The sequence below is a fragment of the Telmatherina bonti genome (assembly GCF_933228915.1).
Source record: "Telmatherina bonti genome assembly, chromosome: 22".
NCBI classification, from domain to species: Eukaryota; Metazoa; Chordata; class Actinopteri; order Atheriniformes; family Telmatherinidae; genus Telmatherina; species Telmatherina bonti.
In genome coordinates this window covers 6,765,399-6,782,020 of record NC_136631.1, presented here as the reverse complement: position 1 = coordinate 6,782,020, position 16,622 = coordinate 6,765,399, and the positions used below count along the sequence as shown (strand labels likewise).

Genomic DNA, 16,622 nt, shown 5'->3' with positions numbered 1-16,622 from the left:
ATAATAAAAGCAACGCATCAGATATGACTTGATTTAGATTTAACACAGACGTTCAAGCTAAAGCAAGGCAGCATCCAGCTGTAATAGTTACACATTTTATATCAGTGACAAGTGTTTGGCCAGAACAGAAGGCAGCAATAACCCTGTGCTTGCTCATGAAGTGAGAGCCCAGCTCCGGCTCTGGGAGAGCTTTCATAGTGGAAGAGAAATTAAGCTGAACATCCGTGTGATTAATGTATGGAAGGCAGAGAGTGAGAGATGTTGGTCTTGGAGTCTGGGTTCAAAAGGATGGATGCGATTCAAGGCTTTGCACGCTGCCTGCTTCGCTTCACTCTGCAGAATCACTGACAATTTGCCAGAAAACACATACACACAAGCATGGACTGCATACCATAAGCTAGCACATGTGTGTGTGTGTGTGTGTGTGTGTGTGTGCTTATTTAGGGGAAGTGGAAGGACAGATGCATGCAAGAAATTTGCACAACTATCCATTTAAGGCTCCTCAAAGGATGTTCACCTTCGTCTAATCCTATGCACTTAAAACTAAACGTGTTGAGTCGACTTCCAACAGTCCACTCTTCTTCTACCTTGATTCTTCACATCCTCTCAAGTGAGCACTACAATCAGCTAATCTCCCGCGACTCTGGAGTCTCCTCTCGTCTCCAATCCGTTGATATTCACACTCAGCCAACTCATGTGCAGATCTGCACATCTTATTCCTCCTTTTCTTTTAACTGCATAGTTTAAAACCCACTGGGGTTGAAGACTGCTCAACTACTGCTGCATACGATATGAGCAGAGCCAGAACCAACCACACACACACACACACACACACACACACACACACACACAAGGAAAGCACGGCTTGGAATTGGAAGAAACTAAAGTGAATAAAACAAAGAGAGAGAAAGGGAACAAGTGTTGAGTCTGGGTTAGGATTGGTCAAAGGTAATATTAGATCTGGAGCAGATAAAAATCATGAGAAGCTTCCTTTTTATCGCATAATTAAATGATTGCCAACGTTAGCAGTCGTTCAGGGTCATGCAATTTGCATTGATTTAAGAAGCGGAAAACCCCTCAACAAGAGGCAGACAACGTCCTTAATGAGCAGGACGGAGAGGAAAACTGATCCAGATGCTTGAATTTAAATTCTGAGCTCCAGTCCAGCTAAATGGATCATTTGAGGTTTCAGTTGCGCAGGCAAAATTTCTTTTTTTCTTCCTTGAACTGAAGATGACCCCAGAGTGGCAGACAGTCAGCCTCAAAGCCCAACCACACAAACGTATCCCAATCCAACGCCTCCACACGCACTAACTCAAGTGATCATGAGCTCTCCTGAGCCTCTTTTCCGTGCTTCATATCAGCGGCATGTTCGCACACACTCACCATCTCCTTTGGATGCCCACTCGCCCACATCCAGAGACACACATGCATTAACACACACACCCACACACACACGTCTTGTTCGACTGTAAAAGAGGCAGAATGTGAATGAGGTCCCCGGAGGCTTGTCAGAGGTGCCTTTTAAAGCTAGCTCTCTGAGGTGTCTGCAGGACTTTGGAGAGAAGTCACACGATATCAGCACAGCTCTCACTCAAATAAATTTTACTTGTGAGGCCTGGCGTGTAACGAAGGTAAAATAAGGGCTGAACAAAGGACAACATGTGTAAAACTGACACATATAGAGATTACAATAAAACTGGCCAAGGTACACATCTGTGATAAATAAGTGTAAAGTATTTCATGGCATGGACAGAATGGTTCCCATGAAGCAGGTTTATTGGCAAATCCCCAAGGAGCAGTCCATGAATGTGCATGAACTGGCCAGATAAACTCTACTGGGTACTACTGATACTGTAATGAGTCCTGTGACTCCTTATTGAAGCCGGCAACCTGAAGCCGTTTTCTACCAACACCTAAATCTCAGCATCGGCTTTTCTAAAAATCAACGTCATACTGTGTTAAAGACTTGAAGGAATAATCGAGACCAACAACCTCTCAGAATATTGCTACCGGACAGAAAAGATTAAGCGAAATTTGGGTCGTTTTGCAACCACATGAGTCTCCCCCTGTTGGCCATTTGAAATATTGCAAGTTTGTCAACCGTTAGGATTATTTTCAGCAAATTTCTTTAAAATGCTACTGAGTACCAACTTCTATCTTAAAAGTACTGCTACTTACGTTTCTGAGCTTAAAACTCTGTGCTTTTGACTCATTTTTATGGCCTCTTGGGATCCTAAGACTTAGATACCTCACTTCCCTACTTTATCTTCCAACCTGGGACATTACATCAAACTGGAGGGATTTTTAATCACTAAGACAGCTCTGAATAGAGATAACATGCAAGATTGATGTTGAATTAGTCTTTGATAGGGGACCTCAAAGGTCAGCAGCACAACTAATCTGTATGACCCAGCTAGCCCTCATTTCTTTAAATACGTCCCTTTCCTTGCCAAGTGTCCAGGGAAGAGACGCTGGCCTTTTGAGAGAAGCAACGCATCACTCCATCCAAGAGGGTGTGATGTTCTGCTCAGATGCTAATGCATTTTGTAATATATGAAAACATAAAACTAACTCTCTGTTAAGCAAAACCTTAGAGAGAGATGCGAGAGATTTGGCAGCAAAATGTTTTGAAAAATAATATCTCCATGTGTTGGCAGCGGATCATCCAGAAGGTTATTGACACAAGAGCGTCGGGAACGGCTGAAGTCGGCTCAAGTCAATATTCTTGCTGGAAGAGCTTTGCAGAAACAAAACCAGACAGCTGTCTTGGGAAGCAGAGTGATGCTCCACTGACACGACTCTGGGGCAGCAAAGCATTCTGGGCCAGAACAGCTTCACTGACCTGAAAAGAAAGCTTCATTTTCTGCCCTCCTGAAGTTATTTCACAACCGAAACGGCAGCGACTGAAGGGTGTCACATCTTTCATGCAAGAATGCACCCACAAAACTCTTCAATCTGAACATAACATAAACATGAGTGCAGATGTGCAGATACTTCAGCAGGTCAACAGTTATGCAAGTACACTTAACTGCATAGTTAAAATACCACAAGTGAGTACACATATTCAAATATTTAGAGGCTACGATGAAGTGCATGCCAGGTTTTGTGTATCATTTGGCACAACGGCTGTAGCAGCTTTCGTTTGCTCATCAGTCCTCACATTCGTGCAGGAGTTTAGATTCAGCTTTATGCGAGTAAAGCCACAAGCCCAGCTCCGTTTGACAGATGGTAAACAAAACAAAAACTGCTGGCACAGAAAACTAAAAAGGCTGCAAATGTTTAAAAATGCAACCTTTTCCTTCAGTTTAAGGTGATCGCAACAGCTGCGCCACTTAATTAGATCCATGTTAAAACCAATTAAAACAATTTCTCGTAAAATGCTAATCATGGGGCAGAATTACTCTCAGCCGTAACAAATCCTATGCAGCATCATCGTTCCTGAAGGCATCGTTTGCCACAGTTGAGTTCCGTGATGCCGTGTTGTGATGTTTTTTTTTTTACTGTAAACATGTTTATTTCTGCTGTAAACATGTTTATTTCTACTGTAAACATGTTTATTTCTGCTGTAAACATGTTTATTTCTACTGTAAACATGTTTATTCCTGCTGTAAACATGTTTATTTCTGCTGTAAACATGTTTATTCCTGCTGTAAACATGTTTATTCCTGCTGTAAACATGTTTATTTCTGCTGTGAAGTTGGTCTTTTTAACATGGGAGTCTATGGGGATTTGCTCTGTTTTGCAGCCCCTAGTGGATGAAAGAGGGAACTGCAGTTTTATACACTTCTGCATAGGCTTCACTTTTTACCGCCGGAGCCTCTGTCCATCCTTCATATATGGTTTTAACCACCAAAGGATCGCTGGATGTCTGGAAAGTGTTTTGCAAATTCAAAATGAACGAACATATCTTTTACTTGAAGAACTAAATGGATCAATGCCAACTATTCATGTAATAGAGATGGAGAAGGCTTGATGAGTCCAGACAGGCTGAGGTCACCGACTTTGCCATGGCAGGTTGGTTTTTAGTTTAGTTTTTCTGTTCTTGAGTTTATGCTCTTTATCTTTGTGTCCTTTGTTATGTTTCCTGTTTTATTTTGTAGAGTTTATTCCCTTGTGTTAATCTGTTCCATTTACTTCCTGCTCCCCTGATTCTGCTTCCTAATTGTCACACCTGCTTCTCATTTTGTAATTAGTCAGTCTGCAGTTATGCTCCAGGTTTTCCTTGTTCATTGTGTTGTATTAGCGTTCAGTCGGCCCCGTTTGTTCCTCCATCTGCCTCTGGGGTTTGCGTCGGTCCTGTTGTCTCTTGCTACCGTGCAGCGTGACAGATTTATCTGACATGAGGAACATGAAACAGAAGCTTTTGTTAAAAAAGCAAAACTGCTCCGATGATCTCAAAATGCTGTGATAAAGCCATAGGGCTGAGAGTACACTGGTCTACTGTGATTGGCTGAATGAAATCAAAACGAATAATGTAAACTAAATCTACAACGACTATACAGTTATGCTTCTAATTTTGCCATCATTCAAGCAAATAGTGTATTTTTACAACATACTGTAGTTTGTACTTTGCATTTCCTGTACATGTCACATCCTAGTTAGAATAAAAAAAAAGGCACAACCGTACAAAAACAGTTTATAATCATCAGCTGACACAACATTCATATCAGAAAGAAGCTGGGAAGACTCTATAGCCACCAATCAGTTTGAAAGATTCCTGTCAGTGCAGACAGATTGATTATATTTGACTAAATCAACACTGATCACCTGAAGACTTGATATTTCAGCCTCCACACCCAAAAGGTTCCTTATCATTAGTTTAATCAAGTTATAATCAACCAAAATCTGTAAATGCATGTATATGTTTATATAAGTTACAGTCTCAGTTTATATCACATTCTATACACAGGAACATACTGGAACACATGCAAACGCCACCCTGCCATTTTAATAGTCGGCCTGTGAGCTGAGTGGGGCAGCAGCGGGCAGCTTGCTGACAATGCGCGCTTTCTGTGCGCTCTGCCTGGCACCCTGCATACCCACCATGTGTTTGGGCCTTGTGGCCCTGCAGAGCAAGCTGAAGGCAACAAGGGCCCCTCTTCACAACCAGCCCCAGCTGCCTCCGTTAAATGCCAGAGGGAAGGAGGGAAGGCAGCTATGAATCAAAGCTGAATAAAGACCGACAACGCCATGTCTCACATGATGCAGCCATAAAACCAGCATGCAAACCCACAGAGGGGCAGAGAAATGACCCGTAAAGTTGGAGAGATGGTCAGATATCTCCCAGATGTCTAAGCTTAAAGCTGTATTTTTTGTCTTTGACAGCCATTTGTCAGTACGGTGACACAATGCCCTGGTTTTCCCTGAACACCCATATTCAGTGGGAGCACCTGCTCCCCACATCAAGGTTACAGTACTAAAGAACAGCTGGGCGTTAATGAGCCATAACTCATTCTGTGAAGAGCAACAAGGGTGCAGCTGGTCACTGAAGAGCGTCAATTGAGCCATCACACTCGCCTTTAATGAGGTAAATCAGTTCAATACAGTGAGACAAATGGAGCAGAGAAAAATACTGAAAATATGAAATAAGTAGAGACCAAGATGACCTGACACCAAAGCTTTTCTATCCTGCACACATGCTGGTCAAACTGCACAATGCTACAAAAATACAGGTAAAGTAACAAAATTTGTTGCAAAAATTAAACTATTGCTACAGAACAAAAACTGATGTTACCCTATTATAAGTTTATTCAATATTTTTTAAACTAGCCTGGAAAATATAAAGTTAAAAAAAAAAGAAAAAAAAAAGAATGACACTAACTTTATTACTTTATTAACTGCTAATAACAGCAGCTGGAATAATAAACATCAGCATGAGAGATGCTAACAGATGCACGAAGTCAAACACAAACGGAACATGATAAATAAATATGCTTATTAATAATAATAATAATAATAATAATAAGCACCAAAAGAAATCTAGCGATTTTTACTGAACATTTATTTATCTATTTATCTATTTTAGATGTAGTAACTTCTGCTGGAAATAGTTTAGTCCAGCGGTGTCCAGCTGGACTCCTGGAGAGCCGCAGTCCTGCATATGTCAGTGCAGGACTGCGGCTAACATGCACAGCTGATGCAAATCAGTGGGAAATTAGCAGACTTGTGCAGTTTGATGTCACGCTCTGCACAAGTCTGTTAATAAATCATAATAAGAGTCAGCTGCGTTGCAGCAGGGAAACTCCTGCAGCCCTGAAGGTCCGCCCACCCTGTCTTAGTCACATGCTTGTTAGCTAAACTTTCAAGCTAATAGTTTAAATTCTTGACTGCTGTTTCGTATTTTTTTTCTGCTTCTTTTGTAGGAAGGTGACTCATTTTCCACATAAATGTTTACTTCAGTGTAATTATGGCTTGTTCTTGGCTTAACAGAACCTCAACACACCTTAATATTCAGATTTTCTGTGTATTACCAGCCACAGGCACCTTCTGTGTAGCCAGAGGCTCAGAGGTTTTATATGTCATTTCTTACATGCTGAAGAACACGACATGAAAACGATTTGGAATCAGAGGACTGATGACTCCACAATATATGCCAAAGAAGAAAAAAAACACTATAATTAAATAAACAAGTTAAAATAAAGTATCTAAGTTTAAACTGTCCGTTAATGGATTTGCAGTTTGTTTCACCGTCTGACAGCTTCAGGAAAGAAGCTGAAACTTCACCCTGAGAAACAGTTATACGTCCGTTTACCTTTCCCTGTTGCTGTTGGTGTTATTGTTGACATTATTCTCATTTTGTCTCCTTACAGGTCAGAAGTGAGCAACATTTACTAATAAAAGAGCCGTTTTATTACATAGAAAACGTTTAGAGCCAGAACACACATTTAACTCGTGATGACAGATTTTTATGTGTATCAACAAAATAAAATGGGAAACCTGAGCACCATCTGAGTTTGCATAACCACGCAACAGTACTGACTGCTAAATATCGTCAACATCTCTCAACTTATCAACGTAAAGTCGATGAGAAAATGATCCAATATCACAATAAATAGTTCTTTCCTGTATTCTCTGTTTGTGAATGGTCATACCATTTCCTGAGTTGCAATAAAACCTGTAGCAGTACTGATTTTGAGGCTTAAACCACTTATTTAAAGTATTTTTGCACTGTTCAACTTAGCAGAGAACGAGTGAAATCCCTCCGCCCAGGCAGTTTTTCAGCTAATGCTGCTTTTCTGCAGACACCTTTCAGTGTTACGTTTCTCGTTCTTTGCTCATTTTTAGCACAAACAAACATCATAGGGAACAAACGTAAATTAATCTGTCCATTCATACGGAACAGCAGTCTAACTGTTTTGTAACCAGGAAGCTCCTGATGATTGTCTGCTTTGTTTTCTTACATGCCTACCAGCTGGTTGTGTTTTTTCTGTTTTTGTATTATTTATAAAGTTGTTATAAAGTGTTGTTTTCTGTCTTCTCCATCATATCTTCTTTTGCTTTTCTTTGTCCTTTTCTCATCTACTCCACATATTTTTGCTGTTTTGCGTCTATCTACAAGTCTTCAGTCCCTTTAAAATACATTAAACATCCCCTTAGTGAAGCAACTTTGATAAAATGCTGGACAGGACAAGTTTATAACAAACTGATTGATTAAAGAGCGTTAGCCGAAGAGCTAGTGTGTGTCTTCACAATGAAACATGGCAACTTCTGGCTTTGCAAGACATGAAATATAAAAAATCATAATAGACAAGGACATATTTGCAAAATACACATGAAAAGCTCTGTTCATTAATAACATAAGAGATTTTCCAATCCCGTTTCAGTGGACCATTAATAATACACGCAGAAAAATGAGAAAATACAAATGCAGCCATGCAGCCACACTCCTGACCTACAAACACACAACCCAGACGTGACCCAGACTCACTTTTAGTCACTCTTTACATCAGGTCTGTCACTTTACAGCTCCCGCTGAGAAAACTCAGATCACTGCTTCATACTAGTGCTACAAGCTAATGGACTGGTTACAAAGAGCTGTTGGCATGAGGGGGTGGCTTATTACCGGGACGGACCCTGTCCTTGAATGTTTTCTGTGGTGATGAGTGATGACCATGTCAGGGAGAAGAGAAAGAGGAGTGTTGTTCTAAAAATATCTTTAATTAGTTGTGATTCAGTTGGAAGTAATTAAGCAGGAACCGTTCCCAATGACATTAGACACACTTATTGGAAAGGAAAGCAAGTTTACATTATAAGCTGTAATTAGTTTGTGGTATAACCTCAACAGGTCAAACGGTGGGAATGCATGACTTGAATATGAACCACGAGGGATGCGAGGATTGTAAGCCAGTTGGATTGACTCACCTCATCGGCTGAGTTCGCAGCGCCGTTTTCAGATCTTCTACCACCTTGTTCCTCATTTCCATTTCCTCCTCATCAAAGGCAAACAACGTCTGCATCTGTAGATGTGGTGAGAAACGCAGATGTTAGCCAAGAAAGTAGATGTGATTGCTATTTGCTGCAATAAATTCTGCACTTTTCATCTTTAATTAAGTTTTTTTTAGTGTGTCTACTGGGTCAAGACCAGTTCATCCTATTTTAGCATCATAAAGACAGCAGCACCGCATCTCATCCTTCACATCTTAAGTCAGTTTGTTTCAATGAGACCAGAGACCACACATAATCAGAGTCTCATCAATAGAGAATCAGATGGTGTGTGTTTTCCCTCTTTCAGTATCATTTCTGTTTGAAACTAAACAACATGCCAAAATAAGTCAAGCAGACAATTAGTTCTAATCAAGCTTACGACAAATGGGCCAAATAATAGAAAACATTTAAAGCAGTGTTGCTGTTAATGCATCTCTGCATCACTTAAAAGCTTTCGTCAGTGACATGAAAGAGCCGCTGTGCTCCCATTAGTCATGGCTTCTGTTTCGCCTCTCCAGGCGTTTTCCACGGCAGCTCTCTGCCAAATGCTGTGTATGTTTGAGCAGTGGAGTAAGTTTGTCACAACGTTGCCAATTCATTTGCCTGAAAAGCTTTGGTTAAGTAACTTTTTCCCCCCTGATACTTAAAAAGGGCCTTCAGGTTGAAGTTGATAACATATACAATGTTGTTTAACACTTTGCCATCTCACAAATGAAGCCTGACCCTGTGTTTGACTAAAAACCTCCTCTTGTCCAGTGTGTGTGTGTTTAATCAAGAAACTGTACAGTCACAACATCAACTTAGTCTCAAGTCCAGATGGTTCAGGAATCCTGAGCCAAATGGGTGAAGTTTCTGGCTCCTGTTGCTCAAATATGCTCTGAGTCAATGGGAAGTTGGACACCAGGAGTGTGAATGATCTGGTCCTGCTGGGAGCCAGCACCCCATGTCAATGAGTCTAGCCAAAATGCTCCATCCTACATCTGCTATTTGTAAGCTCATTCATACCTGTGGCCAACATGCACACAAGGGTACTATTACAGACTGTTGGTAAACCAGCGGACGGTGCTTCTCTAAATCCTTATTATGGGAAGTGCCCCCCAGAGCCAGAACTGTGCCTTAGAGCCAGTTGGAGTGTTGTTAACGGAGTGATGAGTGCAGCTCATCTAACCCTTAATTAGGACCATATGGATCAAGAAATACCTTCAATATAAATGAAGAAAAACAAAATGTGTTTCCACACAGCCAAAGCCAAAACAAATCTAAAACTTAACCTTTAAAACCAGACACAACACACTTCTTCTCTCATAGCAGATGCAACATTTGCATGGTGCCATCTCTAAACTGTAAAGAGGTGGCTTTGATTTCAGGAGACATGGTCAATAATACTGATTATTGGATGCACAGCAGTCCTGTGATACTACGTGCAGACTACATCGGTGGATCCGTACGTATAATGATACGTTGTGCCAGAATCCTCATATTAAGTGTCGTAAAGTCAGACTAAACACATCTGTGCTGAATTTGGTGGTATATCAATAACTTATCAATGGCATCAATGGCTCTCTGAGCTACTTGAATCCCTCAACAAGGCAGTCATGTGATTTTCAGAGAAAGAAACGCAGAAGCAGAACAACAGTCCAACTACTTAATTTGGAATCACATGAAATCGTCCAGTTCATTCATGTTCCTGACGGTGCGATACCTCTGACTTGCAGCTCTGCAGGTCTGTTCTCCATGCAGGCAGACAGCTTGGAGACCCCACAGCTGCAGTAACTCATCAGAGTCGTGACAACATCTGAATTATTGCGGTGTGGCCAGCGAGCATCCACAGAGCTCTGACATTTTATGAATGAACATCAGGATGCTGGTTGTACGTTAGTCTCTCTGGCCAACAAAGTCAAAGTGACATCATCCAATAACTCAGCTACTGCAGAAGGTTTGTCCCCTGTGAGCTCGCCTGGGAGCCAAGACTTGAAGTAATGGATCTCTTATGAAGCAGAACAAGTCATGCAGATGGAGAACTGGTTGTGGACACAAGGGAGGGAACTGGTCTGAATAATGATGCCTAACAGAGGACTTGAATGAGATGCAACCTGATGGAAAATGATGAGAAGAAAGACAACACAATTTTTTCTCCTCTACACATCTGCCATCATCATAACTTTGGTTGTTTCCAGGATCTGAAGTGTTCTCAGACTGAGAAATCTCTCAGTTATGTCACTTTCACACTAATCAAACATGAATGCATTGGCTAAAATAAGCAGATTAAATACTTTCACAATTTCTAGTTGTGGCATATTTAGTTCGGATGTGATGGAGAAACCAGAGTCCTCTGGTAAACAAGTCTACAGTATCCAGAGCACCGACTGAGAGCAGCACAGTTTATGATACAACAAGCTCTGCTAAACTCAAAGTCTGGGGAAATTCCTACAGCTGAATATTTTCAGCTAGACCGACACGGCAGGACCCAGACTGACCAGCTGACCATCTTGTAGACCAGCTGTGCCCAAAGTCATCGTTGAGGGCCGTTGTCCTACAGGTTTCCCATGTATCCCTGCTCCAACACACATGGCATCCATTAAATGGATCCAACAAAGAAGTTCTGCACAATGGATGAGTCATTCGAGAAAGGTGTGTTGGAGCAGGGATACATGGAAAACCTGCAGGATTGTGGATCTTAAAGACCTGAGCTGGACACCCCTGATTGTGTCAATAACGTGCTACCATCAGTTTCAGACCCCCCATATAAAACATCTACAGACGTAGCTGTAAACCTTCCACAAGAACCAATAAGACTACCCAGACCTCGTTTTCCCATCTATGCCAAAGATGTCCCCAGTCAGTCCTGGAGGGCCACTGTTCTGCAGGTGTTTCTTGCTGCAGCACACCTGAATTGGACCATTTTTTCAACATGCTTCGTTTCAGGAAGAGAGCCATTTCATTTTAATCAGGTCTGTTGGAGCAGGGAAACATCTAAAACCATCAGGCTGTACACACGCCAACTGAAACCAAATCTGGTAGACACTGGTGTCTGAGTGTCCAGGAAACAGCAAGTCCATCAGTTTGGCTGATAAACAACATGTCCCAGCTGTTGGACGACGTTTCTGAGGAAGACTGAAGGTCAAAGTTGAAACATGTCGAGCTAGAACACGAAAATCCTCTACCTTAACCTCTGGAAGAAGAAAGCTTTAACATAACACACTTTGGAGGCATCTGATGCAGAAATAAATGCAGGTTTTAAAGTTGCATGTTGGTGTGTGTGAACAGATTTGTGGACAAGCATAAATACGATTTTTGAACTAGCAAATGTCCCCGCTGTATAAAAAAGAGTGTTTATTTAGTTTGTTTCTTGCATTTCAGTTCTTACCCTTGCTGGGCTCAGTAGTTTGAAGGTTCTATAACATTTTAAATGGCATGAACACACAGCAGACTCGGCCTAAATGATTTGTGAAGACTCCGTTTTGCAGGAGATACAGTAAAACTGAAAGGCTGAAGCATAACTTTGACAGCATGTCTGACACCTAATAGCACTGAGGCCGAGCTGCAGCCCTGGTGGATTTCAAACTCTTGGCAGCTCACAAATCAGAACTTTCTGTGTGTTGTGTGTGTGTTGTCTGAGCCTGACAGAAAAAAAACTGTTTCTCCAGACTTCAGCTCCCAGCTCAGGTAGCGTTCTGCTGTTCAGAAGCTCCTTCTCTTCAGAGTGAAGTCGGTAAATAAAAACAGCAGCAGTCAACACAGCCGTTGCTACATGCGTGTCATAAACAAGAGAATAAACAGATATTAATACCAGAGTTTTGGCTCTGTGTTTATGGTGGTCTGCATATATCATTACTTAAAGCTTTATCTGAACCAGAGCCTGGAAAACTTGTATATTTAGAAAAGAGTTTGACTGTTTGCTTAGAAGGAAAAAAAAACATAACAAGAAAAGCAAACTTAGTGGAATGCAGAGAAATTAATGACTGTTGGAACAGTAAAATTAGCCTGCGTGTCTTTAAATTTCATGCTTACATGTCACAGTTTAAGTGCCCCTCTTAAAATGTCACTTTTTTATGATCTCTAAGCATTTGGGAGCCAACAAGTCGCCCTCATAAGAACTCGGAGTTAGATGCCCCTGACACAAACAAGTCACTAACAGAGAGATTGAAATAACAGAAAACTGCTGTTGCTGCGTCTTAAGCGACAGAGAGATAACAGCAGAGGCGAGTTTTCATGCAGCTACGCAGTCTGGGCTGGGCTCCTGTGTCATTCCCACTCACTGAACTGCTGAGTGTCTAAATGGCCTGTTTGTCATCACAGTGTGTGTGAATGCTGGGGTCACAGCGGAGGAATGTGGTCATGTGAGTATTCGCAGCAGTCAGCTGGGATATGATAAAAAGTTCACCCGGAGAAAAGTCTGAGAAAGAACAGACATGCTTCAAATGGAGCAGAGTCGTGTAAGAAACTAAATACACCCTCTTTCAGAAGCTTTATGCATCAAGACATTCAAAAAAAAAAAGGGATTAAATTAGATAAATGCAACATCAGATGAAGAGCAGCACATATTATATGCAGGAAATGTAACTTAGAAAAGGCAGAGCCACAACAGAGGAACAGAAATGAGAACATGTCTTCATGCTGCGGTACGCTCTCCTTCTGGCAGCAGACAGATGGACTCACATTCAACTGGAATCCAGAGGAGTTCACGGTCCATCCAATGGCAGCATGGTGTCCAGGTAGCAACAGAGCAAACCCAGATCATAATCCTTCCACCACCGTGCTGGTAGCTAGGTCTGACATTGTTTCATTGTCTTTAAGGTTTGTTCAGAAGCAGCTTTGCAAACCTAAGCAGTGCTGCCATCTTCTTTATTTGGAAGAAAAGAGGTTTTATCCTGCAAGCCGTGCTTGTTCGGTCTTTTTCTAGTTGTACGGTCAGGAACTTTGACCTGCAGAGTCGGATATGTAGCTCTTTTCTCCCCGTTGCTTTGAGCGTGCAGGGTCTGACCTTGGGCTGAACCTGCTGTGACGTTCACTCCTGAGAAGACTGGCAGCTCTGTTCAATGTTTTCCACTTGTGAATAATCATTTTCTTTGTAAAATGACCGACTCCAGTTTGGGAATGAGCTTAGGACCCTTCCCAGACTGATGGGCAGAAACCAACGATGATCTGGTAATCAGGTGAAATGATTGGCAGCATCTGGCTGCTGCTGATGCTTTTAGTTCTTATGGGGACTGTAAGAGTGGAGCTACTGTTTTCCATACTCTGCTTCTGAATTATGGCTCAGTTTTTTTAATCAATAAATAATGACAGTGTAATATTTAATGTTGCTGTTTACATGACGTTGCTTTTACCTACTTTCTGACCTGGTTGGAACCAGATGATGTGCAGAAGCTCAGAACTGACACTGAGCTGCAGAAGTAAGTAGACAGAGATCTTATAAGTTGACTTACAGCCGCCATGGAGTTGATGCGGTCTATGTAGTAATCCGGCCAGCTGGTGGCCAGTTTGTTGGGGTCTTCTTGCTCCTGCACACAGAAAAAGAAAAAAAAAAAAGAAACAGTCAAACACAAACAGTCTCATTTTATCAATGTTGAAGAGAAGGCAGGATGATTTATGTTTAAGTAAATAGTTCATGTTGAAACTCATTCGTTTCGTTCATTCAGAGCACAATCAGCAGTTTGCATCACATCCACTACGATGCAAGCATTAAGCTCGTGTTTATTCTTGCGCCGTGACTGGTTTTGGATGTCAGCCAGTATACTTAATGGTCTAAAGTTGCATATCTTGACGGCTACTAGGGGGATTCTGAATACCCAGCGTTGAGAGCTGGATGTAATCAGAGTCAGACGGCTTTTCAGCGTCTTCATTAAGCCAGAAACGACAAGCATCTTCTGGGGGTTTGTGGTGATTTTAGGCCTGAACCATCAGAAGCAGATGGAAATCTGCCAACAACCTCTTCCAGTTGACCTTTACGGTGATGGCTGGTGAGGGCAGTTTGTTGGATAACGGAAGTAACTTAAATGTTTTTGGGTGAGGTTACAACACGTGTGATAAACAATAACGACAAGCAAACCATTCCTGCATGAACTTCTGAGTGTATGTGGATGGATGTGTGTGTAGAAACGCGGATCAGAGATCCAGAACTCCCGACAGATGATTCCAAACAATTATAGTGACATCCGAACCTTTCCTGAGTCATGATCGGACGCACACATACATGACCTTGCCCTCGTTCATCTCCATGTTGCTGCCAGCAGTCAGACCTTGTTGCAACCTTTTGAAAAGACTTTGAGCATCAGTTCAAGACTTTCTGAACATTGTCTGCAATTTCCAACATTTGCACACCAGTCCTGGTATCCAAACCTTTTCAGAGGACCGTGTTTTTGTTTGCTAAGCCGCTTAATTCCAATAACCTCCGGCTGCAGCAGAATGGGGCGGGGCTGGATATTGGGCGTGGCTGGATGTCCAATGGGCGTGGGGTTAGGGTTAATCCAATCAAAATGTTGAAGGGGTGGATGTTGGACATTCAACCCCGCCCAATATCCAGCCCCGCCTCATTCTCCATGCTAGCAGGCAAGACCCTCTCCTTAACTATCACCTATGAATCATTCAAGAAGAAAAACTCAAGTTAAAAGAGTTTTAAAGTGAATCTTCAGGCTTTTTGTCACAAAGACATTTTTTGTTCCCATTTCTTTTATTAAATCTATAAAAAACAGCAACGATAATACAAGTTGACAGACAGAAAATGGAATCTTCGCAGCAACAAAGAGATTTACGAAGAGCTGTTAGCTAAAACCTTGGCGTTTCCAGCACGGTGAGCAGTGGTTCCTTCAAACACACTGGTCCCCGACTCTGTGGATGACATGGTGTATGTTTCACATTAACCTCTGCAGACATGTTTGATGTAAAGTTAGTTCCCTCATCACTTTGAATGACCTTTGGAATACCAACAACAGAGATTAATTGAGACAATGCCTTGACCACTGATTTGGTGGTTATATTTTGCAGGGGGTAAGAGGCTCGGTAGCCAGTGGTCAGACACATCATAGTTAGTAGACACAGACTACTAGATCTAGACTTGGGCAACGGGCCGACACAATCAATGAGTAAATGTTCAGAAGGTTGTTCTACAACAGAAATTGGAAACAAAGGTACAGGCTTTAATGGCTGATTAGGTTTTCCTATCAATGTCCTTTTTGAGGACATTTGGGCATATGTATCTCTGCACAGAACTGTACAGACTGATGATAAACAAGGTGAAGCTTCTTTAAGGTTGTGAACTCAGCAAACCACTGCCAAAACACTGCTCCGGTCTCCAGATTAAAACCTTTAGGCAAACAAATAGTCTCAGTCAGTTTTCTGTTGTTTTTTCTGCTTTAACAGCATCGTCCTTCCACTTTCTGCTCTTACAAACCTCAACATCCACAGAGTTAAACCGGCACTGTAACCAATACAAGCCTGACATCTCAGCATATTCACTGCTTTCTTTTCTAAAGACAAAGAAAATCAGGCTAAACAGCAGTTTGGATTTATCTCAGGCAGAGATCAGTTTGCTCCGGCCAACCTGGGGAAGTGTGATGGTGCAATCCACCAGGGTATAAGGGACTACAAAAACCATGTTCCTGAGTTCCATCTGGTCCTGCTTAGCTCTGGTGGAACATGATTACCATCACTTACAACTTTATCTAGTTATGAGCGAGCTGCATTATTTCAATTAAAATAGTTTCCTAAGAGAGGAAGCAGTTATGTTTTTGAGAGTCTGAAAACAAAGAGGGAAAGGGGGACAATCACTGATCTCTGTGTTCACAAGACAACATTTTCTCCTCGCTTTGTCATTTATGGAGTGCCAACACTGTTTTACAGACACCAGGGAGGCTCAGGTTGCCGGCTCGGGATGTTACTACAACCTCCAGAAGGCTGCATCCATCTGATGCTGTCCTGCATAAAACACTCCGCAGCTGCACACGTTCCAAATGTTAAGCCTGCAATAAAACGCCATTTGTGAGGTTCTTATTGAACCATCTGGACTTTACAACTTTATTTATTCAAGGGCATTTCTGCTGCAGCAAGAACTCATTCATTCGCTTCCTGATATCAAAATCAATATTGTGCCTCGGCACAATTTATTGGTCACAAAACTTTAAGTAGACGACCTTTCCAGGTCTGAAACCAGCCTGGACTGACTGTCCCCAGACGTAAAACCCTCCAATTATCTA

The 16,622-nt window shown here is 41.8% G+C and overlaps 1 protein-coding gene across 5 annotated transcripts in view; it reads right to left on the bottom strand.

Moving 5' to 3' along the window:
* Positions 1-16,622, bottom strand: part of daam2 (dishevelled associated activator of morphogenesis 2) — a 114,054-nt gene that overhangs the window by 30,764 nt on the left and 66,668 nt on the right. For all 5 annotated transcript variants that reach the window (XM_079262241.1, XM_079262240.1, XM_079262243.1 and 2 more), the window contains exons 4-5: positions 13,857-13,931; positions 8,365-8,459 (exon numbers count right to left, since the gene is read on the bottom strand). In XM_079262241.1, coding sequence (XP_079118367.1) covers positions 8,365-8,459; positions 13,857-13,931 — 170 coding nt within the window. The remainder of the gene's footprint in view (positions 1-8,364; positions 8,460-13,856; positions 13,932-16,622) is intronic.